Source organism: Vigna radiata, chromosome 11, assembly GCF_000741045.1.
Source record: "Vigna radiata var. radiata cultivar VC1973A chromosome 11, Vradiata_ver6, whole genome shotgun sequence".
In the NCBI taxonomy this organism is placed as follows: domain Eukaryota; kingdom Viridiplantae; phylum Streptophyta; class Magnoliopsida; order Fabales; family Fabaceae; genus Vigna; species Vigna radiata.
Window position 1 is genome coordinate 119,240 of NC_028361.1, and position 27,987 is coordinate 147,226.

General features: G+C 34.6%; 3 protein-coding genes across 3 annotated transcripts; 2 read left to right on the forward strand and 1 right to left on the reverse strand.

Moving 5' to 3' along the window:
- The first annotated feature begins 587 nt into the window (after positions 1 to 587).
- Positions 588 to 2,336, forward strand: LOC106776552 (pentatricopeptide repeat-containing protein At4g33170-like). The gene has a single exon (XM_014664032.1). The coding sequence runs from the start codon at positions 588 to 590 to the stop codon at positions 2,334 to 2,336; it is 1,749 nt and encodes a 582-aa protein (XP_014519518.1).
- A 1,101-nt stretch (positions 2,337 to 3,437) lies between these two features.
- Positions 3,438 to 13,429, forward strand: LOC106777560 (presequence protease 1, chloroplastic/mitochondrial). Its single transcript, XM_014665175.2, has 19 exons — positions 3,438 to 3,799; positions 3,878 to 4,061; positions 4,160 to 4,334; positions 4,445 to 4,577; positions 4,691 to 4,761; positions 5,109 to 5,192; positions 5,445 to 5,535; positions 6,262 to 6,782; positions 7,027 to 7,191; positions 7,295 to 7,513; positions 7,600 to 7,727; positions 9,204 to 9,393; positions 9,492 to 9,575; positions 9,675 to 9,772; positions 11,446 to 11,710; positions 11,852 to 12,014; positions 12,248 to 12,428; positions 12,642 to 12,713; positions 13,150 to 13,429. Exons 1-19 carry the CDS (start codon positions 3,526 to 3,528, stop codon positions 13,289 to 13,291), a joined length of 3,240 nt encoding a protein of 1,079 aa, XP_014520661.1. The 5' UTR covers positions 3,438 to 3,525; the 3' UTR covers positions 13,292 to 13,429.
- Positions 13,430 to 14,378: 949 nt separating this feature from the next.
- On the reverse strand, positions 14,379 to 26,064 carry LOC106776999 (protein CHROMATIN REMODELING 25). The gene is made up of 21 exons (XM_014664492.2): positions 25,863 to 26,064; positions 25,394 to 25,795; positions 25,221 to 25,307; positions 24,889 to 25,129; positions 24,682 to 24,807; positions 24,544 to 24,600; positions 24,348 to 24,434; positions 23,988 to 24,083; positions 23,728 to 23,778; positions 22,969 to 23,043; positions 22,777 to 22,863; positions 19,965 to 20,056; positions 19,754 to 19,886; positions 17,411 to 17,530; positions 17,203 to 17,316; positions 16,971 to 17,054; positions 16,766 to 16,843; positions 16,613 to 16,671; positions 15,840 to 16,011; positions 15,005 to 15,103; positions 14,379 to 14,849 (listed from the first exon to the last, which is right to left on the reverse strand). Exons 1-21 carry the CDS (start codon positions 26,018 to 26,020, stop codon positions 14,547 to 14,549), a joined length of 2,721 nt encoding a protein of 906 aa, XP_014519978.1. The 5' UTR covers positions 26,021 to 26,064; the 3' UTR covers positions 14,379 to 14,546.
- Between the last annotated feature and the right edge of the window lie 1,923 nt (positions 26,065 to 27,987).

Sequence of the window (27,987 nt, forward strand, 5' to 3'; positions counted from 1 at the left end):
TGAAACGGTTTTTATTAGTAAACGGCAGTCTAATTTCAGATTTGCCCCCTTATAGGCTTGAGTTAAAAAGTGGGTTAGTAATTCATCTATTGAATTTAATTGTTTTATCTCTATTTGGTTTTAGAAGTTATTTCCTAAAGTAGTTTTATGCAACTGGGCGATCGATTTTTTATTCAAAATCTAGAATTTTGAAAATTGTTTTTAACAGGTATTTTAAAAACGGAAATCACCTAGTTATTTATCCCTAAGAAGATTTATTTTAAAAAGATAATAATATATAGTTAAAATAATGTTATAATTGGATATTTTAAATATAACATTTTGTAATGCAATATATCAGTTTAATTATGTTTCCTTTTAGCTTTAAAATTTTTATTTTGACTCGAGTTTGTATAATGGAAGTTACCCGAAGAATTTGGTAAGCATAATGAGTGGATTTAAGATTCCACCCCCAAAAAAACTAGAAAATATGAATAATTTATTTTTGGGTTTAAACTCCTGTACCTCGTTAGGGGATGTGTGCCGGTTGAAAATGTAGAGGTGGTGAAAGAAGCTGCCTTCGCATTGCCTGAAATCAATCGAAATACATGATTCGGTCCTCCGTTTCCTTGAAAGTAAAAAAAGGGTTCCTTTTGCAGTTGCAGGCATGTTTTGTATCAACGGCGGCCACAGGGGAGATATATTCTAATCTGTTGCGAAGATATGCGCAGAACTCAGATTTGCTCCATGGAAGAGCAATTCACGCAAGATCAATCAAAGGGTCTATTCCTTCAACCCGTTTTCTTCAAAACCATTTGCTTAACATGTATGTCAAAATCGGAGACCTTTCTTCGGGCCTCAAAATGTTTGACGAAATGCCCAGCAGGAATGTAGTGTCTTGGTCCGCTGTCATGTCTGGTTGCGTCCAAAATGGCTGCGCTCGGGAGACTCTTTCTTTGTTTAGCCGTATGCACCAGGAGGGAGTTACAAAACCGAATGAATTCACATTTGTTAGTGCTCTCCACGCGTGCTCTTTAACCGAAGCTGAGAATTACGGGACTCTGCCTCACCAGATTTATTCGTTAGTTATGCGGTCAGGATTTATGTCTAATATCTTCTTACTCAATGCCTTTTTGGCAGCCCTAATCAGACATGGTAAGTTGGCGGAAGCCATTGTGGTTTTTGAGACAAGCCCAGACAAAGATACCGTATCTTGGAATACCATGATAGGGGGTTACTTGCTGTTTTCTTGTGATCAGATTCCCGAATTTTGGTGTTCTATGAATCGTGAAGGTATTAGACCTGATAACTTTACATTTACCACCGCCCTCACTGGGTTGGCTGCTCTGTCTTATCTTCAAATGGGAACGCAAGTTCATGCACACCTTGTCAAAAGTGGTTATGGGGATGACCTCTGTGTGAGCAACTCACTGGCTGATATGTATATAAAAAATCATAAGTTGGTCGAGGCTTTCAGAGCCTTTCATGAGACGCCTAACAAAGATGTGTGCTCTTGGTCCCATATTGCCGCTGGATGTTTACATTTCGGGGAACCGAGAAAAGCACTTGCACTCGTTGCAGACATGAAGAAAATGGGTGTAAAGCCAAACAAATTTACCCTGACAACTGCCCTAAATGCTTGTGCGAGTTTGGCTTCCCTAGAGGAAGGGAAACAGATTCATGGCTTGAGGATCAAACTTGAAGGGGAAATAGACATTGATGTCTGTGTTGATAATGCTACTCTCGATATGTATGCAAAATGTGGATGCATGGATAGTGCTTGGGGTCTTTTTCGATCAATGAACTCCCGTTCTGTCATCTCATGGACAACAATGATAATGGCGTGTGCACAGAATGGCCAATCCCGAGAAGCTATTCAAGTTTTTGATGAAATGAGGGAGACAAGTGTACTTCCAAATCACATCACCTTCGTGTGTGTTCTTTATGCATGTAGTCAAGGTGGTTTTGTTGATGAGGGGTGGAAGTATTTTTCCTCCATGACTCGAGACTATGGAATCTTCCCTGAAGAAGATCACTACGCCTGTATGGTGAATATTCTTGGCAAGGCTGGACTTGTTAAAGAAGCTAAGGAGTTAATCCTAAGAATGCCAGTTCAGCCGAGTGCGCTAGTTTGGCAAACATTGCTCAGTGCTTGTCAGCTTCACGGCGATGTACCAACTGGGAAACTTGCAGCAGAACGTGCCCTACGACGAGACCAAAAAGACCCATCAACCTATTTGTTGTTGTCTAACATGTTTGCTGAATATAGCAACTGGGATGGCGTGTTGATTATGAGAGAACTGATGGAGATGAAGGATGTAAAGAAAGTTCCAGGATCCAGTTGGATTGAAACGTGAAGTTTTTTCAGACACACGGGAGTTTCACACCAATAAAAGATTAGAATATCATTTCTAATTCAAAACTTTCTACTTATTTACTGGTTATTTTTCTTATTTTTATCTAATACAGGACTTTCAACCCACCTTTTAACTCTTAAGAATTTATCCTTCAAATGTGAGTATTGGGATACTCTCCTCTCAAACTATTCCTTTGCTTTTTTATAACCGGACATGCTTTCCCGAAAGACTTTCAATAGAAAGAATCTTTTAAACCATAATACTATTTTCAATTCAAAATTTTAAAACAAAAATTTAGAAGTGTTTCTGATTATATACCAATCACCTTTCTATTATTATTTTTATTTAATGTACAACTTTTAACATGAAATCAATAAGATTTAACATAAGAAAAATCTTCATTTCACATCACTTTTTTTTTTTTTTTTTAATTTTCAATTTGTTATTTTGTGCCACATTTTTTGTAGTGAATTTGCATACTGATATTTTGTACCATTTACTAATCCTCATAAGTAAATACAGGAACCAAATAAACAAAGAATGCACTCGAACTCAAAGCTAATAACGACTAAATGCAAAATTTAACAACTCAAAGCTAATAAAGATTAAATGCAAAATTTAACAACGTTTAAACAAAACTTTAAGAAAATATTGATTAAAAACGTATAAATAATAAATAAGTATATTTAATTTTATTCTCATTTTCACTCGTATTACTCCATCTAAATGATTTCATTTTCGTTCTTTTGCTTTTCCTTTTTTAATGCAAATAAAATATAAGAATAAAACTAAGATCCATAGTTGTTTCTTAAAAGAGATTTTCTTAGTTTGAGACAAAAATATGTGGTATACAGGAGGAAGTGTGGATGCTCTTCGTTTTGTTTTAAAGAGACGTGTTAAAAAAAAACATTTCATGTGATTTTTTTTCAACAGATAATTTGGAAATCACACGTTTTATTTTATATTTCTTTTAAAACTAAAGTAACATTACAATACCAAAATGATTTATTTAAATCTATAATTATTTATTTTATAAGAAAAGATAATAGTTTTAGAAGTTTGAAGAAGCAAGGATATTATTTATCGAAGGTGATGATATATTTAGACGGAAGAAGGGTAGGGGTTGGGGATTGTGTTGTTTGATACGTAACGTGGATTGGAAAGGGAAGAAAAGAGAAGCTAAGCAGTGATGGAAAGGGCGGCACTGGTTCGCTGTCTGCCGTGCTCTTCGGTTTTGTGCCGAACGTACTTACACTCTCATTCTCACGCCTGTCGCCGTTTCTCCATTCCATCTTTCCCAACCTTTTCGAGACCTTCTTCATTCCTCCGCCGCCGCCCCTCCAGATTGCTTCCGTCTTCTTCCTCGCCCCCTCACTTCAGAACCTCCTCCAACCGTTTCTCTTCGTTCTCCCCTCAAGCTGTTCTTTCTCCCTCTCCTTCTCCTTCTCCTTCCCCTCCCCCAGGTATCCGTCTATCTTTATCTTTCCATCCATTTCATCGTTTGGATTTTCTGTCTCATAAATTCCATTGCGTCTATGTAGCCTTTCCTCAGGTTAAGGATGAAGTTGCCCTTGAATTGGGCTTTCAGAAAGTCTCCGAGGAATTCATTCCGGAATGCAAATCTAAAGTGGTGCTTTTCAGGCATATCAAGACTGGGGCTCAAGTCATGTCTGTTTCCAATGACGATGAGAATAAAGTGTTTGGAATAGTTTTCCGCACTCCTCCGTAACTCCGCTTTACCATTATCTCTCATTTTCTACAAATATTTCTTTACCATTTCAATCTACTCATTTTTCTTCTCTTTACATGCTTCTTTTCCCCAGCAAAGACTCCACTGGTATCCCTCACATCTTGGAGCATAGCGTCTTATGCGGCTCGCGAAAATACCCTTTGAAAGAACCATTTGTTGAATTATTGAAAGGAAGCTTGAACACTTTCCTCAACGCATTCACCTATCCCGATAGGACATGCTACCCAGTTGCTTCCACAAATTCAAAGGTCACTTAAATTAAACTTCTTTCTCCTCATTATTCGAACCAATCATTGTTTTGCTTCACACTACGTTACAGCTCAGCTATAACTTTGAAATCTTCCATCTTCCTGAACAGGATTTCTATAACTTGGTTGACGTCTATCTCGATGCTGTATTCTTTCCCAGATGTGTCGAGGACTTTCAGATTTTTCAACAGGAGGGCTGGCACTTTGAGCTCAATGATCCTTCCGAAGATATCACTTATAAAGGTTTCGTGAAACATTATTCATTTCTTTATCCTTCTGCGCACCTTTTGTCCTACCTCTATTTTTGGACTCTTATGCATTTCAATAGTTTCTAAAGATGTCGTATTTGTTTTCAGGTGTTGTGTTTAATGAGATGAAGGGTGTCTACTCTCAACCAGATAATATACTTGGGCGTGCTTCTCAGCAGGCTAGTTTTTTAATGGCCTGCCCTTTCCTTATCTTCTTATTTATATTCTGTATTTTGAACCGAACTTTCCCATTTTCCTATACTTTTTTTCTTTGCACATTTTCGAGTGAATCAATTGGGCACTTGTAATAGTCTTTGGATGAATTTACCCTTTGTTGTCAGCATCGGGTTTTAAATTATGTTGATATTCATCGTTGCAATTTGTAAGCTCCTTTCTCTGGAACCTGAAAGCATACCACATTTTCTAAATTTATTGAACTTTCCAGTTTCAATTTTATGTTACAAGTAGCAATTATGAGAAATTTTTGTAATTTCTTGATTATTTTGTTGATTTCATTTTATATCAGGCTCTTTTCCCAGACAATACCTATGGCGTTGACAGTGGAGGTGATCCTAGAGTTATTCCCAAGTTAACATTTGAAGAATTTAAGGTTTTTCTTGAGAATCCTGTTAAATACTTGTTGCACTAATATGTACACGCTTTTTGTTTGGTTTTAGTTGTTTGTAGCCACCAACATTGTTTGATTTATGCAGCTTAATGGGTAAAGTATACATTTTCGTTTGCATTCTCACACTGGTGACCGGTTTACTTTCGTACAGTCTACTGTGGATCTTAGATTAGCTGCTGCGAATGTTTGGTTTTCTTGATTTAAGACCTCTTTCATTTTGAACTTAACTGGCAGGAATTTCACCGCAAGTATTACCATCCTAGTAATTCACGCATATGGTTTTATGGAAATGATGATCCAAATGAGCGGCTCCGAATCCTAAAAGGTACTAAGATTTAGTTTAACTTGCTCCTTAAACATACTTACTGAAAATTGAGAAGAGTGGCATTGTTGTAATGCTCTGGAAAATCCAAGTACCGACTCCTTATTAGAATAAATTTAGTATGTGGTCTAACTCTTGGTCCAAACTCCAAATACATTTACTACTTGCTATGACAATGCAAGGATATTTTTGGATGACCTTTATAGAATTGTACATGTTCTGAATGTATTGTGTGTAATGCAAACCACACAATATGTATTTATACTATTTTACAAAATCAATTATAATAAAACACCTAATAATTAGGAGTCGGTCATCCTAATTTCCTAGATTATGTAACAGTTAATTTTCTACAAATGTGTAACAACTGATTACATTTTAAGAACCTTGATGGAACTCTTTTAGTGCTCACAAAAGATCCTTATGTGTAATGGTCTTAGCAAAGCAAATCGGATTAAACATATCATCTCTTCTAAAATTACATTACAAAAGCAGAAGCCATAAAGTATAATCCGACCTACAGTAGTACAATAAAACTTTCTTTGGATTTATAGGTTTTACTTTTTATATTTCTCTATTTTTTTACACTTCATTTTATACACTGTTATTTTGCTGGTAACTAAAAGAATGAACAAAATGATTCCTTGTTTTTCTGTTTATGATCTAATTATAGTGAGTTCAGATTTGTAGCAATAAACCACTTACTTCTTTCTATTCTCTGTTGTCCAGAATATTTAGACTTATTTGATTCTAGTTTGGCCTCTGAAGAATCAAGGGTTGAACCACAGGCACTATTTTCAAAGCCAGTCCGAATTGTTGAGACGTATCCTGCTGGAGAAGAGGGTGATTTGAAGAAGAAGCACATGGTCTGTCTTAACTGGTTGCTCTCTGATAAGCCCTTGGACCTGGAAACGGAGCTAACAATAGGATTTCTGAATCACCTTCTGTTGGGCACTCCTGCTTCACCACTGAGGAAAATTTTGCTAGAAAGTGAACTGGGTGATGCCATTGTTGGTGGTGGGGTTGAAGACGAACTACTCCAGCCTCAATTTAGCATTGGAATGAAGGGTGTTTCTGAAGATGATATTCATAAAGTAGAAGAACTGGTCACAAGTACACTTAAAAAATTGGCAGAGGAAGGTTTTGATACAGATGCCATTGAGGCTTCTATGAATACAATTGAATTTTCTTTGAGAGAGAACAACACCGGGTCATTTCCTCGTGGATTGTCTCTTATGCTCCAGTCCATGGTAAGATATGCTAAACTTTTTTCTGGTTGAAAACGCACATCCTTCTTCCATTAAGATTTGTAATTGTTCTTGTTGAGAATCAGAATAATATATTTTGTTTATTTTAGGGGAAACAATATCCTCGATTCATGCAAAATAAATGTAATGAGTCTGCGGAAACTCATTAGTTTTGTATTCATACACATGGTATTCTGCCCAATGTATTACTGTTCTTTGTTTTAACTGTTCTGATTTTAATTTGTAGGGTAAATGGATTTATGATATGAATCCCTTTGAGCCATTGAAGTATGAGAAGCCTCTTGAAGGTCTAAAATCTAGAATATCAAAGGAGGGCTCTAAGTCTGTTTTTTCTCCTCTAATAGAGAAATTCATCTTGAACAACCCACATAAAGTTACCGTGGAAATGCAGGTTCGTTATTACATATCATAGGCTTGAAAACCCGTGGTAGTGTGAAAGCCATTTTTCATCCAATATTCGTTGGTCATTATTGATGGCAGTCATTCCTTTTCAGCCCGATCCTGAAAAAGCTGCTCGTGAGGAAGCTACTGAGAAACAGATATTGCAGAAAGTTAAAACTAGTATGACAGCAGAAGATCTGGCAGAGTTGACCCGTGCTACACATGAGCTTCGGCTTAAGCAGGAAACCCCTGACCCACCTGAAGCGTTAAAAACTGTTCCTAGCCTTTCTCTACAAGATATTCCTAAAGAACCTATTCGTGTTCCCACTGAGGTTTATCACTACTTCCCCTTCAATGAGATATACATGTTTGCTTTATGATCTGTAGAGATTCACAAGAACCTGCTTGCTTAATGTAGGTTGGTGATATCAATGGTGTAAAAGTTTTGCAACATGATCTTTTCACCAATGATGTTCTTTACACTGAAATAGTATTCAACATGAATTCATTGAAGCAAGAGCTTCTTCCATTAGTGCCACTGTTTTGGTAATTATACAGCCTCTGCAAGTTGTTTTAAATTTTATTTCCATTCATCTATAGCTCCTAATATTTATTTGTGAAGTTAATTTATTTCTTGGAAACCATATTCAATTGGTTGACTAGTTATATTAACATTAAGCTTCCTCGGTCTAGAGCTTAGTTATCAAAGTCCATGTATGGACACTGGTTTGTGGATGAACAGTATTCCTGCTAAATTTTGCTATATCTTCTTTGGATTTTATTTTTACTCTTATATAATATTTTTTATCCTTATAACTTTTATAATTATTATTATAATTATTGGATTATCATAACAGCAAATTGACCAATATCATTTTATTATATTACTAAAATAGTTAAAAATAAAAATAGTAATGGTATTTATAAAGTTTTAATGTTGTAAAATAGTATTTTTTATGCCACAACATAGTAAAATTTATATAATATATGTTATCTAGATAAATTTCAATAATTATTTTTATGTAACAATTGTTATATAATGGTTTCTTTGTTTGATTTGTCACCTTAAAATAATAGTATTACTAACTTATTCTTTTGCATTAAATCTTCCTAGGCTGCTCAGTGAGATTCTGATAATTGGTCTTTAGTCCATGACTTTTCCAGATTATTGTTTAGTGCTTGTTTGAAAAAAAAAAAGAAGTTGCTCTTTAGGTGAATTGATGTATCCCCTGGCTCAGCCCGTGTTATTATTATGTTCTGTGCTTGAGAAAGTGGGAATATCCATTTGAAGCCCCTTAAACGACAATTCAAACTTAGTTCCTAACTTTGCAAAAATGTCATTCCTTTTGGCCTTGAAACAAGTAAAAGATGAGGCGGAGAAGGACTAGAATGACTTCTTACAATGTCTTGGACTAATTGAAAGTGTTGGAAGTCCCACATCGACTAGAGATAAGGCCAAATTATAATATATATAAGTGAGGTGCAAACCTTACCTTACAAGCCGATTTTGTAGGGTTGAGTTAGGCCTAAAACCCACTTTCTAACATGGTATCAGAGCCATGATTAAAGCCTATCCTAGCGAGTTCTAAGTGAGCATTTCTGTTTCTATTCCACCCATTGTCGGGCCAATATTGAACCACCCAATTTCTACTATCACGCACGAGATGTCTATACCTCGGCGTGAAGGGGGTGTGTTGGAAGTCCCACATCGACTAGAGATAAGGCCAAATTATAATATATAAGTGAGGTGCAAACCTCACCTTACAAGCCGGTTTTGTAGGGTTGAGTTAGGCCTAAAACCCATTTTCTAACAGAAAGTTTAGATAGTTAAGAGACTAAAGTGTTTAACACTTGCATCGAAATAGCTAATCTAAGGATTTATCAATCTTTGTCTTCCCTTTTGATGTTTGATTCTTCAATTCCTCTTAGTAATTATGTGTATATCAAAATCAACAGCGTCTACTTTGGCAGATAAATAATATAAAGCTCTATTGTCAGTAACACTCATGTTATTTTTGACAGCCAATCATTGTTAGAGATGGGAACGAAGGACCTTACTTTTGTCCAATTAAACCAATTAATTGGGAGGAAAACTGGAGGAATATCAGTTTATCCATTCACATCATCAGTGCGGGGCAAGGAAGATCCATGTAGTCACATGATTGTTCGAGGCAAAGCCATGGCTGGATGTGTTGAAGACCTTTATGACTTGGTACTTTTATTGATATAAAAGTTTCTAATTTCAACACACTAAATTAGCCTAGAATTTTTAATTGTGGTCATGCCAAATCTTAAATGCTGCTGCTCTAGGTTAATTCTGTTCTTCAAGATGTCCAATTTACAGACCAACAGCGTTTCAAACAATTTGTTTCCCAGAGTAGAGCAAGAATGGAGGTAATTAGTGAAAATTTTCGTGTAAAGGGAGCACAACAATGATAAAAGGTGACAAGCTCCTATACTAATTATTTATATTGTGCTTTTGTCTATTGTTAGAATCGGTTAAGAGGAAGTGGTCACGGAATTGCAGCTGCAAGGATGGATGCAAAACTAAATGCAGCAGGTTGGATGTCAGAAAAGATGGGAGGTCTAAGGTTGGCAAATCTATATACTCTTGTGACCTACTGCAAGGGTGCATTTATAAATAATGCTGTGTTATTATATCCATTATTGTCATATTAAATGCTACTAGTAATATTCATTTTATTTATTGGATTCAAATATTAATTTTAGTTTAGGAGAATACAACGCAATTATTATCTCATTGATTAATTGAAGTAATGAAGGATGATAGAATAGGCAGAGTTGGCTGGAAACTATCTTGCCAATTTGATTACAGATCAAACTTGTGGATGAGGGAAAAATTAAACAAAAGATAAGGTTGAGATAAGGTTGGAAACTATCCTGCGATTCTAGAAATTATTTTAATTTTGAAAAATAGTATTTAACTTTATGACTTCAAAATTCACATGATAGTCAATTCCGTTGGTTTTAGTAAAGTCTTTGACAACCAACCAAGCTTTATATATCCTTGAATCGATCCATCTGTCATTTTGCCTTATACTTAATTGTGAATCCCATTTTCATCTCAATATTGCCTTTTCTCTAGGCAAATCAGCCATTTCCAAGTCTTTTTTTTTTTTTTTTGGAGATTTTGTATCCTAAGACAGCTAGGCGGTCTTGAACCTTTAGGGCATCCTGTATATCCTTTCGGAATATTTTTTGTGAGTTCTAAAGGATAAAGTGAAGGCACAAAGACAGGTAAGTGTTGCTCGGATCTTCGACACCCTCCTTTCCAACAAAGTCAGTTTGTGTTCTGATGAGTGGTATCTAGAGCTATCTTGATCAAGGACTTGTGTGTGACACCTACTAGCTCGAGAGACATTGCTAGAGATGTTTCTCTTTTCTATTTGCGGTCAGTTATAAACTGACCTTTCTGTTTTTCCTTCACAACTGTTGTAACAAATGATGTATATATAAGTTTCTGTAACAAATAATTACAACTCTCTTTTAGCATGTACACATTATTTGAGGGAAGAGAAAAGATCAAAATAGAGTCCGAGGAACAAAGATAGATACGACTTGTATAGCAGTTTTTTTGATACAACTACTACTTTCCTATATTCAGTACCCTATTATAGCACAGAATCATCATAACCTGTCAACATTGTAAAGATGGTGAATAGGGTATTTTCTGCCCTTGATTGTCAGTATTAGATAGCTAAACTGTTCATCCTTCTCCTGATATCCACTCCCAATTTAGTGGTTTACCATGACACTTCTAGTAGGTTTCCTTTGTGTGCCAAGGCTTCCTGCAATGAGCACGCCAAGGGTTTCTTCAATCATGGGCTTATCTTCATGTTCCAGCTTCAAGCTGCTTTGGGGTTTTGAACTCCCTAAGTTTCCCCAGACCTATATTGTCTGGCCATTGTTGTTTTCGCCATGGTGGGTGGATTACTGGATCAGAGTGTTGTGCTCTATACCATGTAGTTTAGGAGAAGGATAGGTAGAACTCAAACTAATAGCTAAGGGGAAAGTAAAAATATAAGACTGAGATTTAGATGAATCTGATCTTATATGTCCCTAGTTTCTAAAAGAATTATTTAAATTTTTGAAAGAGAAAGTCCTAACAACTTTGACACTACATTATATGTTAAAGGTTTGAAATTTCATGATTGTCCCTTTTACTCTACTTTTTATTATTGAAACAGAACTGAGTATATTACCTGTTGTATACCTATATATATTTATTGATTATTCTTTACAGTTACCTTGAATTCCTCGAGACTCTTGAAGAGAGAGTTGATGAAGACTGGGTTGATATCTCATCTTCTCTTGAGGAAATTCGCAAATCTATATTTTCCAAACAAGGCTGCTTGGTAAATGTCACTGCTGATAGGAAAAACCTTGCAAACGCAGAGAAAGTTGTGAGCAAATTTGTTGATCTGCTTCCCACTAGCTCTCCCATTGCAACAACTCCTCGTAATTTTAGACTTCCATTGACAAATGAAGCTATTGTGATTCCTACTCAGGTAATATAATATAATGTTATGCTTATTCATATGTTTATTTCTGTCACGCAGAGTGTAATTGATCCAGATGTTTCTTTTTTTCATTTTTCCCTGTTGTCTTTAATTTGTTTCTATCAGCATAACACGGTGATTCCTCTATAGGTTAATTATGTCGGAAAAGCAGCCAACATTTATGATGTTGGTTATCAGTTTAATGGGAGTGCATACGTTATTTCCAAATATATTAGCAATACATGGTTGTGGGATCGGGTTCGTGTCAGTGGTGGAGCTTACGGAGGCTTCTGTGATTTTGATACTCACTCAGGCAAGTTGAACTATATTTAACATTAGGAATAATTATTAAAATAATTTAATTTTTATATAGTCAGTGCAACTTTTATACTCAGACAATAGGAAACGATTTTAGGTATGACTCAACTGATTTACCATTTATTTCAATCTGCCATTAGATGAATGTAAAAAATATTAACTGTCACTGTAGTCTAATTAAATTCCTTTTAAAAGCATCCCTGTAATCTTACCTTTTTCTACTTCTAGGGGTGTTCTCCTTCTTATCTTATCGTGACCCCAATTTGCTGAAGACACTTGATGTATATGATGGAACTGGTGACTTCTTAAGAAAACTACAAATAGATGACGACACTTTGACAAAAGCCATAATTGGAACCATTGGGGATGTAGATGCTTATCAGCTTCCGGATGCCAAAGGTTATAGTAGGTATGTCTATGAGATAGTTGATGCTTTCGAAGCCTGTTTTCTATGGATATTTGGTTCTTTTGCCACTCCATGACCAAACCGGAGACTGGACCTGACACAAATACACTCCAAGCAAAGTTTACTTGCTAGTAGTTGCATCTAAAATGTGCAATTATTGTTTTCTTCTCTCTTATTGCAGTTACAAACTGTGCTTGCTTTTCATTTAATTTGCAGTATGTTGCGGTACTTACTGGGTATCACAGAGGAAGAAAGACAAAGAAGACGTGAAGAAATATTATCTACTAGGTGAATACGTGATCTTTACTCTTTACGAATACTTGATCATTTGATCTGTAGCTAATGATGAAGCAGAATAATGTATCTATCTGATCTCAATACATCTCACTCTGGGAGTGAGCATCAATGCCAAAACGTTTTTCTGAATTTGGAACCGATGAAATTTGAACACAGCTGATTTTCTGTGTCGTTGCTGCTCCACAGACTAGTCTCCGTAAATGTGTTGTTTAAGACATTTCTTAAATATTTTGCAAGGTTATGCCTCATTGTTTCCCTTGAATTCTGTCATTCACTTGTAAAAGTACTAGTGAATAAAAAATATGGATCTTTTTGCACATAAATTCCATGTATACCTGGGCAACTTGGTGATACGACTTATGTACTGAACTTAATTCTGACCTTTGAAACCATTTGTTGTTCTTATGCTGTTTTATATTTCTGCCAGTTTGAAGGACTTCAAAGATTTTACGGATGCAATGGAAGCAGTTAAGAACAAAGGGGTTGTGGTTGCAGTGGCATCTCCAGAGGATGTAGACGCAGCTAAAAAGGACCGTCCCGATTTTTTTCAAGTGAAGAAAGCTCTTTAGTTTTCTGTACTGATTAGAAATTGTATTTTTTCATGATTTCCTCTAATTTAGAATATAACATTATAGCCCGTCCATGATCCTTAATAAAAAAATTCTCTTCCCCACGGGATAAAAAAGGACTACTTAATTCATTATTTATTCCCTACGATTATACAACTTCTCAAAAGCCCTTCTTAGTGCACACGTTTCCGTTCTTGCTGCTGTTTTTCTACCAAATTTTTAGTAAATTGAATGTTTTTAATCAACAGAAATACTAACCGACTGAACCTTACTGAAAATTACAATTCTTTTCTAAGTTTTAGTAGGTATAAAATGGAATAGAAATGGTTAACAGGATGTGATGTTGACGGTTGAGAAGAGAAACCAATGAGTTTCATGTGGTGCTTTTCTTTGATTCATTGGAGATGAATCTCCAATTAATGCTTATCTCTTCTGTTTTCTACACAATCTCTAGTTGTTGGCTAAAGAAGTTGTTTTCGATTAGGAAAATGTTCCTTGCACATCACCAGAAATGAAAGGATTAGATTTTGTGTGCTATTTCAAAACACACCTAAAACTGAATCTCTCTTTGTTCCAGGTTACTTTTTGTTCCAGATTTTGTGTGCTTTGTAATCTTTCAGTTTCTTTTTTGTGGAGTTATGTAGACAACGACTAGTTCTAAGTTCCGTATAAAATATTTTGTTAAACACATATGTGATACAGTTTCGTGGATAATAATTAAGACGTGACGCATGGTAATTGGATAGAATGGGATATTCTGCCTTTTCGTGTGAAAGGTTTCTGTAGATAATGAGATTCAATTCCGGAAAGAAACTGATTCATCGGTTTTACATTAGATTTTATAATAATAAGAAATTCTACATTCTTAATAAAAAGAAAACATTTAGATAAAATGCTTGTGTAACTATTTTCCACAATAGAGGCCAAGTCTATTCTTCCCTTTGTAAAGTTAGGGAGTAGTTTTTTGTAAAAACGGTATTTAATAAGTAGATTCATTTGAAATTTTTTAAAGATATAATGGCTAATCCGTGATGAATTATAAGAATTAATAAAAAGAAGAAAAAAAAAGTTAGGTGGAATTATTAAAAATATACAAAACAAAATGAACTCTTCTCACTTTTTTTATATATCAAATTAGTTCTGAAAATGGCTACAAATTATTGAACCAAAACTAGTGTTCGCTCATTTTTATTTTTATTTTGGTCTGTAAGCTTGCTTCTATGAACAGATAGACGGGTGAAAAATAGGAAATATATTACTTAAAATTACTATAACTGATATTAGCAGGACGTGATCTTTTGTGTGGTAATACTTTACTAACAAGAGAGTAATTGGAGATGTTTTTGCTAATCCGCACAGAATTTACATTGGGAGTGGATGATGACATACTAGCAACACCAGAAGCAGACTGCAGCGGTAACCTGTTCTGCAAAGAAATAGGAGTGGGAATTGATTTGAGTAATTCCTTATTTGGTTCCTTTTTCTGTAGCTTGGGACTCATCTTAGACTCGATGGGTACCAGTCGTCCGTTAACTTGGTTTGTGAAGACAAAAGTCACCTGAAAATATAGAGCAGAGAATACAACCAATTTTATCACTCTCAAGCGTTGTGATGTGAATGGACTTACATGGGCAGTATAATCATGGGCAGATTTCCTATTTAGGGATTTACATGTTTTCTAGGGTAAGAGAAGGGAACAAAAATAGGACACACCTCATCACCAGCTGAAGCCTGAAGGGTGGCATCTGGTACTGAATTAGGTAAAAAGTGATGGCCCCAACTTCCTAAATCTTCTTCCAATGGGCTCCCTACCTGAAAAAAAACAAATGTAAGGAGTCAAAACATACACTTTTTGTTTTTTGAATTCCCTTGAATCAGGAGGTAAGGCAGACGCAGGTAAATAGCTTGTTACTGGAAGATGAAGCAGGTCATGCAGGAAAGCCTAATACTCATGACCTATTCAGCCTTTCAATTGGTCCAATTTCAAGAGCAAGAGCAAAAGAAAGCCGAAGAAGCATTTAATATACAAGAGTTAGTAGCAAAGGAGCATTACCTAGTTCAATTCAAAATCAAGGAATGCATCACAATAAGAATAATTGATTCTGATCAAATTGAATGAATGGTAAATAAAGATAATCTCAGTTCAAAATTTGTAATTGACGCTATGAAGAATTGCGACTATTTACTCCTAAAAAGTGCAGGTAGACACATGAATAGTTGAGGTTCGGCACAGATGAGTTACTGAACCAATCATAAACTTTTGAATATACCTTTTATTTGTTTTTTTTATGGCTTAATTTTGAAAACATTTCAAATTGTATTTCTTTACTTTCATCTTATTTCCAAAAAAAAAAAAAAAAAAAACCTTCAGATTATTTCTCTCTTGGTAGCTCTTCATTGAACTTTAGTAACATTTCAAGGACCCCTTTCCTTGTGGTTTTCACCCCGTACTTATCTTTTGTGGTGTCCATCCTACCCAAAAGAGGAGCACGCAACATTTTAAATTATAGCGTACATAAACTTTATATCCAAAAATGCACAAAGCAACCTGCTTTTCTGATCTTTTTAAATTCTGTAAGCAGCCAGCAATTTCTGCAAATCCACCTATATCGGAGGTTTCTTCTTCCGATTCATTAGCTGCTGTTGATTGGGCATCAGTGCTTTGAGGACCACCATGTGTTTCACATCGACTGCATCGCATCTTTTCATGAATCTCTGACCTAACGAAACGTAATAAAGTAGACATTAGACTGATAATTAAGTAAACATCGCAGATCCATGCTGTGATACATAAGATGAGGGGTGTCATTTCTTTTGACCCTATTACTAACACCGTCAATATCAACCATGATTCAATTGAACAATGACAAACTTATTTTATGATTATTTTGTGTGTTTTCGAGATGAATCTATGACCAACAAGATTTATTTATTAATTCGTATGGTAAAGGGAAACAGAAGAATAACAGACTCAAATTGATAATCGCAAAGAAATAGTGCAATATGTTCATATTCAGATGTTTCAGTGGCTGTGCAGAAACTAGTCGTTGTTGTTCCTTCCTTGCATCTATCTTTAGTCCACCAGTTTCAAGGATTTCAAAAATCTTAGATTTTGAGGATCCTATTGCAATTAGACTGAATCATTTGATCTTGGCTACTTTCAACACATGGAGAATCTTGATAATTTCCCCACAAAATTGAGAGATTTATCAATTATCTTGTTTTCTTTTTCCCCCTTTCCATTAAATTCCAGATACCAACTACATTAATGTTTTGCACATATGTATCAGTAAATATAGATCAAAGAGAGGAGTTCATTACTTGATGTTTTCATGAAAAGTAAACAAATCACGAAGATCCTCTGTTGAAAGAAAGTTACCCTGAAAATAAACAGCACGAAAAAAATGAATAAGATTTTAAGAAATGGAATAAGCAACATCAACTAGAACACATGTAAGAAGCAGCAGTTTAAACCTGCGACACAAGGCTATCAGTTTGCTCCTGCTGAATGACCTTTTGCAGCCCTTCTTTTGACATCTGACGCTGGTAAACCTACACATTACTTAGCAGGACCGTAAATGAAAATATAAACAAAAATGACTCATTGAAGGAAGTGAAGCTAAATGAATAACTTATGTAACATGCATTGTCTTTACTCAATTATCACAAGAACATATACCTTTTCTTCTATAGTTCCAGCACTCAAAAATCTATAAATATAAACTCTTTTCTTCTGTCCATCCCTCCATACTCTTGCTGCAGCCTGTTTATTGGCAAGGAAGAACACAAACAAAAGAATATGAACAAGAGTGAGAGAGAGAGAGAGAGAGAGAGAGAGAGAGAGAGAGAAAGAGAGAGAGAGAGAACATGCATATAACGATTGTCACCACTAAACCAAGGGTATTTATTACTTGTTTATCATTTGCTGGGTTCCAATCAGGATCAAACAAGACAAGTCGATTTCCACCGATCAAATTGAGTCCACAACCACCAGCCTTGCTGCTTAAGAGAAAAACAAATTCGTCCTGCAACATATCAGTTATTTTTATGTAAGGACAATCATAATTAAAGCGTAATGAATTCCAAGTGAGCAAAATTATAAATCGGTAAGCATTTTACCTTCGATGGATCATTGAAGCAGTTGACCAACTTCTGCCTTTTACTAATTGACGTGGAGCCATCAAGCCTCAAATGAGGGTACCTTCGTTCACGGCACAATTGAGCAAAAAGATCAAGAGTCTGCTACATGGAAGATAGTTTAGCATAACAAAATAATGGAATGAGGAATTTCATTTTCAAGAGAGGAAGAAGACATTATATTTAATAAAAAAATCAGTGAGGGATGCTTCCCCCCAATGATGTACAAGAACATTTGTATTCAACATTAAGGAATGTGCAAGTGTCAATAAGACATTTATTCTCTCTTTGAAATATCATTTTGTTGTGGTATATAGGAACACGCGGACTCATGTAGAACAATGATAGGTTTGATACAGTTTACAAAAAAAGGAAAAGAGAAAGTAGTTAGTACATTTGTAATTACATAATTGTAACAGACTATTATAAATAGTCTTATTAGTTTTTGGGGAGGAAGAGAAGGAAAAAATCATGATTATTGTGGAGTGAGGTTCTCTCGAACAACCTCTGGGGAAAATATGTTGTAACATTCTAAGCCATTTCTATGCCTATTACATTGGTAAGTGCAGAATTGGAAATAAAGCAATAAAGATTTACAGCAAGAGTCTTGTTTCTAGTTGTACTTTTTGTGGTTCTATCAACTGGTATTCAAAGCTTCTTTCTTGGTCTTGTGGTAGCTGTGTGAGCATGGTGAGTACAAGAATGGAATCAAGATTGGATGGGCTGGAAAAGATAGTGCAAGAACTAGTTCAAGATCATGACAGAGCAGAAAAGGAACATCATGAGAGGTTCCAGCGGCTGGAGAGTTCGAATAGTGGCCTCAAGGTCGTTGTGGAAAAGATATCTTGTGGTGGGAAACCATCTGACGACTCATCCACAGTTAATGAAAGAATTGGACCACGAGAAGATCGGGGCCATCCAAATCCTCATTCACAATGGAGGAAACTTGATATTCCTGTCTTTGCAGGTGAAAAAGCTTATGGGAGGACAAACAGGCTGGAGCAATGCTTTCAGTTGAAGGAGGTTACTGAAAAAGAAAGAATGCAAGTGATGATGATTGCTTTGGAAGGAAAGGTATTAAATTGGTTTCGGTGCTGGCAGAAATCAGCTAGTTACCAGGGCTGAGTCAGGCACCTTAAGGAGCACCTAACTCTTCGTCCAGCGAAGGGTGTCTGGAGATGACATACAGTGGTGGTCTGACGGGTGAGCATAGAGCGGGATTGTACCCACTCTGATATCAACTTCAATTTAGAAGTGATAAAAATCAGTGACTTACTATTCTCAGCTAGTATTTTATATACATGACAAGTGTCGACTACAAGCAATAGCTGTAGCCTATAACACTCAATCCTTAAGCTACGTAAATACACCCAAAAAGCAGCTTTATGAAAATTGTACGATAACAATCAGAATTTAACAGATTCAAATACCGTGGAGAAGCAATTTCTTTTGTAAAGCACTTTTATAACTGTAAAATAAAGTCTGTAACAGTCTCATTTTGCTCATGAAATTTGTGAAATGTTGTGGATGAAGATCATACAAGACCTCGAGATAGAGTACGACAAACCTATGAGGATACATTGTGATAAAAATTTTGCCATCAACATTGCACACAATACAGTACAATATGACAGAATCACTCATGTATAAATAGACTGACACTTCATCATAGAAAATTTAAGAGTGGTATAATAACTACCATGCTAATCCCTTTGTGGCTTCAAAGTGCAGCTGTGTTTACCATAGGGATCTCCACAGATTGACTTTGCAATCTTACTTGCACGTAAAGAATAATACATATTCATTCACCAGCTCAAGGAGATGCATGGCTGTATGTGATAAGATTAACTATAATATGTAATTAAGTAGGATTGTGATTGTAATTATGTATAGTTTGAATGTGTGATTTGTTTATTCCTTATTTCCTTAATTTGGGAGCCTCACTATCTGTGATTTGTTTCCTTATTTGAATAATTAAGGTAGCATGATTTGGATGTATATATTTGTATAAATTTTCTACTCTTCTAATTTCAAGGGTGTGGTACTTTTGTTTTATTATATAAAATCTTCAGGGATAGCTCGAGAAGGGACTTGAGTGCCATATGACTACCACGCTATAATATAAAATCAGTTCATCTACGTATGATGATTGATAGTAATGAATGAAAACATAAGCCTTTTGAGATTCATTTTTGAAAAGAATATTATATACAGGATGCTTACGTACATCAAGTATGGATCTTATTCTATAGAGTCAGTCACCTATATCAGATAAAACGGTTAATAAAAAAGAGAACGTATAACTTCACATTTGTTACCATATACCTGAGTGTAGTTTGAGACAAGGACAATGCGGTCATTAGTTCTGTGACGTAAATGAGCAAGTAATCTTGCCAAGACATGCATTTTCCCGGATAGTTCAACCCATGCTCCATGTCCTCCGGTCCACGAGCCAGACCTACAATGTATACCCTCACAGGATGCGTAAATTAAAATGTCAAGCGATTAGCTAAAACTTTAAACTAAAAATATCTACCTCCCAGATAACATTTCAGGCGGGAAGAATCGGATACACTCCTCAAAGCCTGAAGTTCCTGGGCTGCCACTTCGTATGGTATCATAGATAAGCTACAAGACATTTAATTGTGAGAATAAAAATATGGATGGAAATTACATCATTGGACATGAAGGTAGAAGATGGATTTCCATCGGAATTTTTAGTACAGGGTCTAGGGTTATGAGGAGGAATTGGATGAAAATATAAGATAAAAAATAGAAAACTTTCCCATACAAATGGTACCAAAATTTACTCTTATGGTATAAGGAAAAAACTGTCCAAGAAATAATTACTGTTGTGATTAGAGTGCCAACCAAAAAGCCCAAAAACAATAAAAGAACATGTCAAACAGATACTCGAATTATGCCAACTGAAAATGAAGAACAAAGAACAAAATCAAAGCTCGAAATTAATAAGGGTTATTACAGACACTGTAATATGTTTATATTTTGTTGCATTCATGTGCATCTTTGGTATGAGCAACGTTCACCCTTACAAAGGGCCACAAAACAGTACGAGTTGGTTGTATGCTGATAGGATATGTAATGTATTAGACAGTTTGTAGAGAAGTTTTAGATAGTTTGGCAAAAATAAAACATAGAAGTTAGTATGAAGTGGTTATGGGTAGTTAGGAGGAGTTTAAACAACAATTAGGAGAACTTTTAATTAGAAGTTAGGCAGTTTTTGTCTTTTAAGGAGGGGGTGGCTCTAGTTTTGGTTATGAAGTGTTTATTTTCTGAACATGGGTTGTCATGTGGAAGGGAATGTTTTCCCTTAGATGTTGTTGATTGCTTATAGTGTATTTCCATTCAATAAAACTGTTTCCTCATTGTGAGGATTCATATATTTGTTGTGATTATTTATTTTGAGATAGTATCTAGGTTTCTTGACACCAAGAAATCTAACAAATTGGTTCGACCTACCAGATCAAGGAGGAAAAGCATGGAATTCAATACTTTGGAGAGGGGGACCAGGGAATTGGAAAAGGTGAGGGCATGGTGTCAAGAGATGAGAAAAAGTTTCCAAAAATTGGAAGAAATGATACCGGAATGTAATAGGATTCTGGATGTCCTGATTTAGAAAAAGGACTCTAAAGGAAGGGAGAAATTTGTTGACAGAGCAAGAAAGGGAGGGAGAGAGGAACTTCTTCATGACATCATGAAAGGAAAGAAAGAGGTAAAGAAGGGTATGGTTGTTGGGAAAGATAGTCTGAAAAACATCAAGAAAGCCAAGAAACCCTTAAATGGAGGAGATAATTCCATCAATTGGGAGAAGAAAAGAAAAAAGGATATCAGTGAAGAGGAAGGTGGAGACCAAGACTATGATGGAAATGTTGTGACTCTTGCTTTTCAGAATGAAGTTGCAAAAGTTGTTGGTTTTAGTGGGAATAGTGTGGTAGGTCTTGGTGAATATGTCAAACCAGTGAAAGAGGGTGAAGATAGAGGAAAGATGGCCAAATGTGGCGGGAACATTGTAACTATTTCTTCTGGGACTAAAGTAAAAGATGAGGCTGTTTTGAGTGTGGATGGTTTAAAGGTAGTAGTTGGTGTTGGGACAACAAATGTTCTTGAAGTCCAGAACATCATAGGAACAACAAAAGTACACCTAACCATCAATAACATGAAAAAAAATGCAGTCAAGGGGTTCAAGACTTGGCAACAGAAATCTCAGATTCTTTCTTGGGAAGATCTTGGAACACCTCAACTAAATACAGTTGAAGGGAACAAGGGAAACATGTTATCTGAGAGTCTGGCAGCAGTAACACAGACTAGGAGTGTGGAAATTTTACGTGAGAGGATGGCAGCAGTAACAAGGACAAGAAAGGGGAAAAAGTCATCCAAGAATTCAAGATATTGGTGTCTCTAGTAAACCCAACATCAGAAAACCAGTTGGGGGAGTATTTCTTGACAAAGTGGCAGGCCCTATGCAAGAAGGACAAGAAAGTTAGATGGTCTCCCTTTTGTCTTGGGTTACTTATCTATTATGGAAATCAATTGCTAGCAAACTCCAGTAATAAACTTCTAGATTTTGGAAACCAAGTCAGACTGTTTATTAAGCATCTAGTTTGCAAAAGATTATGTTGTCAAAGTTAGATCTTTCCAGATTCAAGGATTAATCCAATGGCCGAAAGGAAGCCTTAAGGCAGTCGCATGGGAAGTTGTCGCAACGACTAAGGTCCCGTTTCTAGACTACAACCTTGAGGACAAGGTTGTTTTGCAGCGACAAGTAGTGACAGGATATGTTAGAAGTTTGTGGAGAGATTTAGATAGTTTGGCAAAACTAAAACATAGAAGTTAGTATGAAGTGGTTATGGGTAGTTAGGAGGAGTTTAAACAGGCAGTTAAGGAAAGTTTTAATTAGTAGTTAGGCAGTTTTTGTCTTTTAAGGAGGGGGTTGTTCTAGTTCTGGTTGTGGAGTGTTTATTTTCTGAACAGGAGATGTCCTGTGGAAGGGAATGTTTTTCCTTGGATGTTGTTGATTGGTTTCAGTGTATTCTCATTCAATAAAATTGTTTTCTCACTGTGAGGATTCATATATCTGTTGTGATTATATATTTTGAGATAGTATCTAGGTTTCTTGACACCAAGAAACCTAACAAATGCACAACAAAAATCTAACTAAATTAACGATTAGTGGTTCATTGAGAACTAGATGACATTTCCTAGAAACAGTTCAATATACTAAGATCTACCATTATAAGGTGAATTTTATCCAAAAGAATATTCAAACAGGACCAATTAAACAAGTTCAACCCACCCTCCTCCAAAGAAGAAAAAGATCCAGATCATACCTTTGGATGATTGCACAATTTTTTGAGAGCTGTTATGTAGGCCAAAATCTTTGATTGGTTCAGTTTATCAGTAATTGCCCTCTTCACCTGTGAAGACATGGACCTATCCGTTCAGTTTTGATTTTTATCCATGTCCAATAGTGTAAAGCACCTTGTGAAAAATATAATTGCTCAATCAAAAAAGGACATTACATTTCTCGATTGTATAAAATGTTTATATAGGTCTGACTGTAGTGGAGTCAACTTGCAGCAAACAACTTCAACTATCTGCACCACAATAAATAGGTTGTGGATTAAGATTAAGAGCACAGCTAACCACCAATTACCTACACAGTTGCTTTTCATGTGCTTTAAAGGGCCCTAATCAATATAATAATATCCAAAAAATAAAAAATCAGTTCAAATACATTAACAATAAAGATTTATTGGTATGTAAAAGCTACTTTATTTAATCTGGCCAGTGGCTGAGGGTATCAGCAAACTTCTACAGTTTGTGTTATTTTCACATTATTGAAGATTTCAATGAATGAGCAGCTTCCTATGGATAGAATTCAAGGATTAGCTTCTACTTGGTGTAAAGCACACAGTCTTTTTGAAAGTTTTCTCTTACATATACAATGAAGGATCAGGTAGCTTTGATTTATTCATTTAAATTTGGTCTCTATCTACTTTTTGTTTTCTTTTTCTTTTCTAAAAGGGATCTCTTATCCTCCTAAGCCTTTGCACTTTTCTCTTTGNCTTAATGAATTTCTTCTTTTATCATATAAAAAGAAAATGCATATTTTTCTGATTATTCAACGCCAGGTAAGAATTAATTTTAGAAGAATGCTCCAATTAAAAATACAGGGGAGAAATATTACACACAGATAGTTATTGTTTAAAGCAAAAGAATTTGCGATTGAACAGAACAATTCGGTAAGTTTGGCAGAAAGATAAAGAAAAGTACAATACCTTAGGTGGCAAGTGATTTGATAACAATGCATTAGTCCTTCTTAATATGAACTGCAAAATTATATAGTCCAGTCAATCTTCAGGAAAAAAATATTTCCTTATCAGAACACAAAAGAAACGTGTTGCACTTCATTACCATTCAGCTATCTGCTGTATAATAGACTATTTTAGTTATCAAGCAGGATTAATACTTCAATTGCGATAAGTAAATAATACAACTCTCAAAAGGTACATAGTAAAATCCCAATCGCACACATTACCCTATTAACATTGACACTTAATTCAGCAGAGCGTTCAGCACCTATCTTCTTCTCTTCAACAGTGGCTGCAGGTTCTCTTCCACAAATAATTGGTGCCTTCAAAATTCAAGTAAACCATAGCAAAAAACTAAAAATTAGAATAAAAGAGAAGGGGGGAGAACCATTGTCCTATTCCAGCATCACATCTGGCAAAAGCATTCTGAAGTTGGTTTATCTTGTTATCTTAAATAGTCCTTACATACTATATATTAACAACTGGATAACTCCTCTTTCCTAATTATTGGTATATTCTGAGTTTTTGACATAGGACAAGCTATAGATTTTGCAACAATGCGCATCGAAAATATAAAAAGTAATCACCTCATAGTAACGTCGAAAATGTGCAATACTGCCCAATATTCCAGGATTGGTAAAGTTAACCATTGCAAAGAATTCTTCTAAATCATTCTGCAAGTGACGGATGTCCATAAAAGTTAACAATAATAAAAACTAATAGGATTTAGGATTTTGGATTGTAATCAACAACACAAATGGATAATCATGCATAGATCCTCACCTGTAAGGGAGTTCCTGACAATAAAATTCTTCGTTTGCAGGGAAGAGCTGCCAATGCCTAATACAGAAAGTTTAGTCAGAAACTCAGAAACATGCCAGCAAAGGAGGGAGAGAAAATAAGTCTTACAAATTACAATACCCGGTTTGTTATTGTTTGATCATTTTTCAATCTGTGAGCCTCATCACATATGAGAAGGTCACATGAGTCACTAGAGCTAAACTTTGAAGAATGCATTCGGAATGTCTCATATGAAACAATGAGAACCTACAAATTGGGGAATACTAACTAAGTACTCATGTAGTCCAAGATATCTAAGCAACAGAATAATGGTTAGAAACTTATAACCTGTAAATTTCTTTCGGGATTTGTAAAACTGTCAATCGCAGAGACAACATCTTCTCTTGAACTCTCACATAGAGCGACAAGACGAACTCTTTCACCAACCCACTTTTTTATTTCAGCTTCCCAATTACTGACAAGGCTGGTAGGAGTCACTATGATAGATTTTCGAACCAATGGCTTGCCATCAAACCCTTGACAAAGTAGAGTATATAGTAATGTGATGGACTGCAATGTCTTCCCCAGACTGTACAACAAAGGGAGCCCTGTGATTAAAGAAGGTGGGGAGGAAGAAAAGGATACTATGGCAATGACAAGATTTCAAATAAAGAAGTTACCCCATATCATCTGCCAAAATGCATCCATGTATATTTGGTGTGGTACACAGACCAGAGACACAATCAAACATGAACTGAACCCCTTCTCTGCATCAAGAGAGATAAAAGAAAAGTTTATTTGGTTGATACTGAATTGAGTTAAAGTATGAGAAATGGGATGCAAGGATGGTGACCTCTGATGTGGACGAAGGTAACGAACAAGCAAAGGGTCAACTGTAATGGTGGTAAAATTAGTATTAGAGGGGTCATCGTGGGAGTCTTGAGGGTGCCACAGTACTAAAGGGTCGATCCCCGGGGGCAGAGATGGTTTCGGCTCCTCAGAAACAGGAACATTAACATCACTTACCGATACGTTGAATTGGAAGTCGGGGATGGCAGGTCTAGGAATAGGAGAGGAAGAACCCCAGGGAACAAACCTTTTGCGAGCGGAAAGCCTACGAGTGAGGTCTTGATTGTAAGTGGAAGCATGAGTTTTGGAAGATGGAGGTTTAAAGGGTTTTCTACACACGGCCGCCCCTTGCGATACTGAAAGAAGCCGCGGTAGCAGCGACTGTCTCTTCACGACAAGATTACCCCTGCAATGCAATTCAATTCAACAATTCAATCCTGATGGAATAATAATTAATGAAATAGTTTGCTTACCTTACTAGTGCATCCACGTTCTGCGATTTCCGTTCTTCGTTATCTTCCTCTCCCGAATCAGAAGAACAAAAATCAGATTTCCGTTCTTCGATATCTTCCTCTCCCGAATCAGAAGAACAAGAATCAGACGAACACCAAACCATTTCATCTTCCTCCATTCCCAACTCACCCCTTCCCGCCAGACCTAATCATTTAAATTTATACCTTTTCTTTTATCCCAAGATTCATTTCTTTCACCCTCACTTCTACCTTCTGATTTACTTTCACACATACAATTTAACTCACTACACTCTTTTTTTTTTTTTTTTCATTTTACACCAAAAACTACTTTATATTTTTGATAGAATAATAGTAATATTAAAATGTTAGCCTTGTTAGTTTATTTTACATTTATATTTATAAACTATATAGAGTGAGAGACTTAAATTATAAATTTTTAAATATTTTTTTAATTTCAATATAATATATATTTAAATATTTATATATTTACCAATATAAAAACACGGCTTTAAAACTAATTGTTAACTAAAAATATATTATCTTAAATGTCTTTTTTACTTTTATTAAAATATTATTATGAATAAATTCTTTTTAATTCTATTATTATTAATTTATATATATATATATATATATATATATATATATATATATATATATATATATATATCATTTTGTTTATTAATAAAATTCATAAATGAAACTGAAAAAAGTGGTGTGACATTGGCGAGGTATAGTACCAACAGAACAAAAAGATTTAATTTTAAAAGTATGATATATTTTCATAAATAATTTTAAATGTTTTAAAATAAAATAAAATGTGTGTTTTAATATGGAATTGTAAAAGAAGTCAATTTTCTTAAAACGATAAAGGATAGATTTATAATTTAAAATTTCACTGTTTTAAATTTTAGTTAAGAAAAAAAAATCTATTTTTCAATTTATATCTATTCTCTTAATATTTTTATTTCAAATTTAAATTGAGACATGATTGACTTGATTTTAATGGTACTCATTGGTTAAGTAAAAGTTAAACAACCTAAATGGTACTCATAATATTTTTATATTGTCTAGAATATTCTAAAAAAATTATAGAAATTTCTTTATATTAAATTATTCAATTTTTATTATAAAAGAATTAAAATATTTTTTTTAATTCATAATTTTTATTGATATTTTAGTTAAAAAAAATAAAATAAAAAAGTAAATGACATTTTATTGGAATATGAAAGAGAGACTAACATTTGTTAAGAAGTTTATCAAGGTAAATGTGAGATTATAAAGGCTTAATAGCATGGTCTCTGTTTAAAATAATTTTATGACTATTTAAAGTAAATAAAATTAAAATTTAAAAATAATTTTAAATAAAATTTAATATAAAATATAAATTTAAACAAATTTATTTTTATTAAAAATATTTAATAGAAATATCAAATTTAATAAAAATATTTATTTAACGTCTGTATAAAAGTTAATTTTGATTTGTCAATTCGTAACCAAATTTCTCAATTTAAAATAAAATAGAAAATATATAATAACCAAACTAAAATTAAGACAATTATAATTTATATGACAATGACATTGTCACTCTCCAATTACACTACCTCTCACATCACATTACCATTTCAAGTAAAATAACATCATCTTAACATATAACAAATTTAATTTTATAAAAAAATTAAAAAAATCATAACCTGACACATAATACTTTTTTTTATCATGATTAATATCATATTAACAAAAGTAACCTTATTTCATCAAAAATTTTTAGATGAAAATTAAATTAGAACATATAAAAACCTATTTAAAATTTTCTTAGAAAAAGACATAATTTAACCTCTATATACTTATACTTACATATTTACATGTTAAATCAAACCGGATATAAGTTATTTAAGTAATGTTTTGTATTTAAGTATTGCAAATAATGGAAATATTTCAAAAACAAATTTTTAATTTTGTTGATAAATATTAAAAAATGTTCAAAACCTATAGATTGTATGTGTTGAAATTTTAATAACTAAAAATATACATTCGTTTTAAAAACATGGCTGTTGAGGCCCAAAGGGAAGGGTGACATAATTAGGGGACAGTGGTAGCAGCAGCCGCCACCTTATTAAATTACACG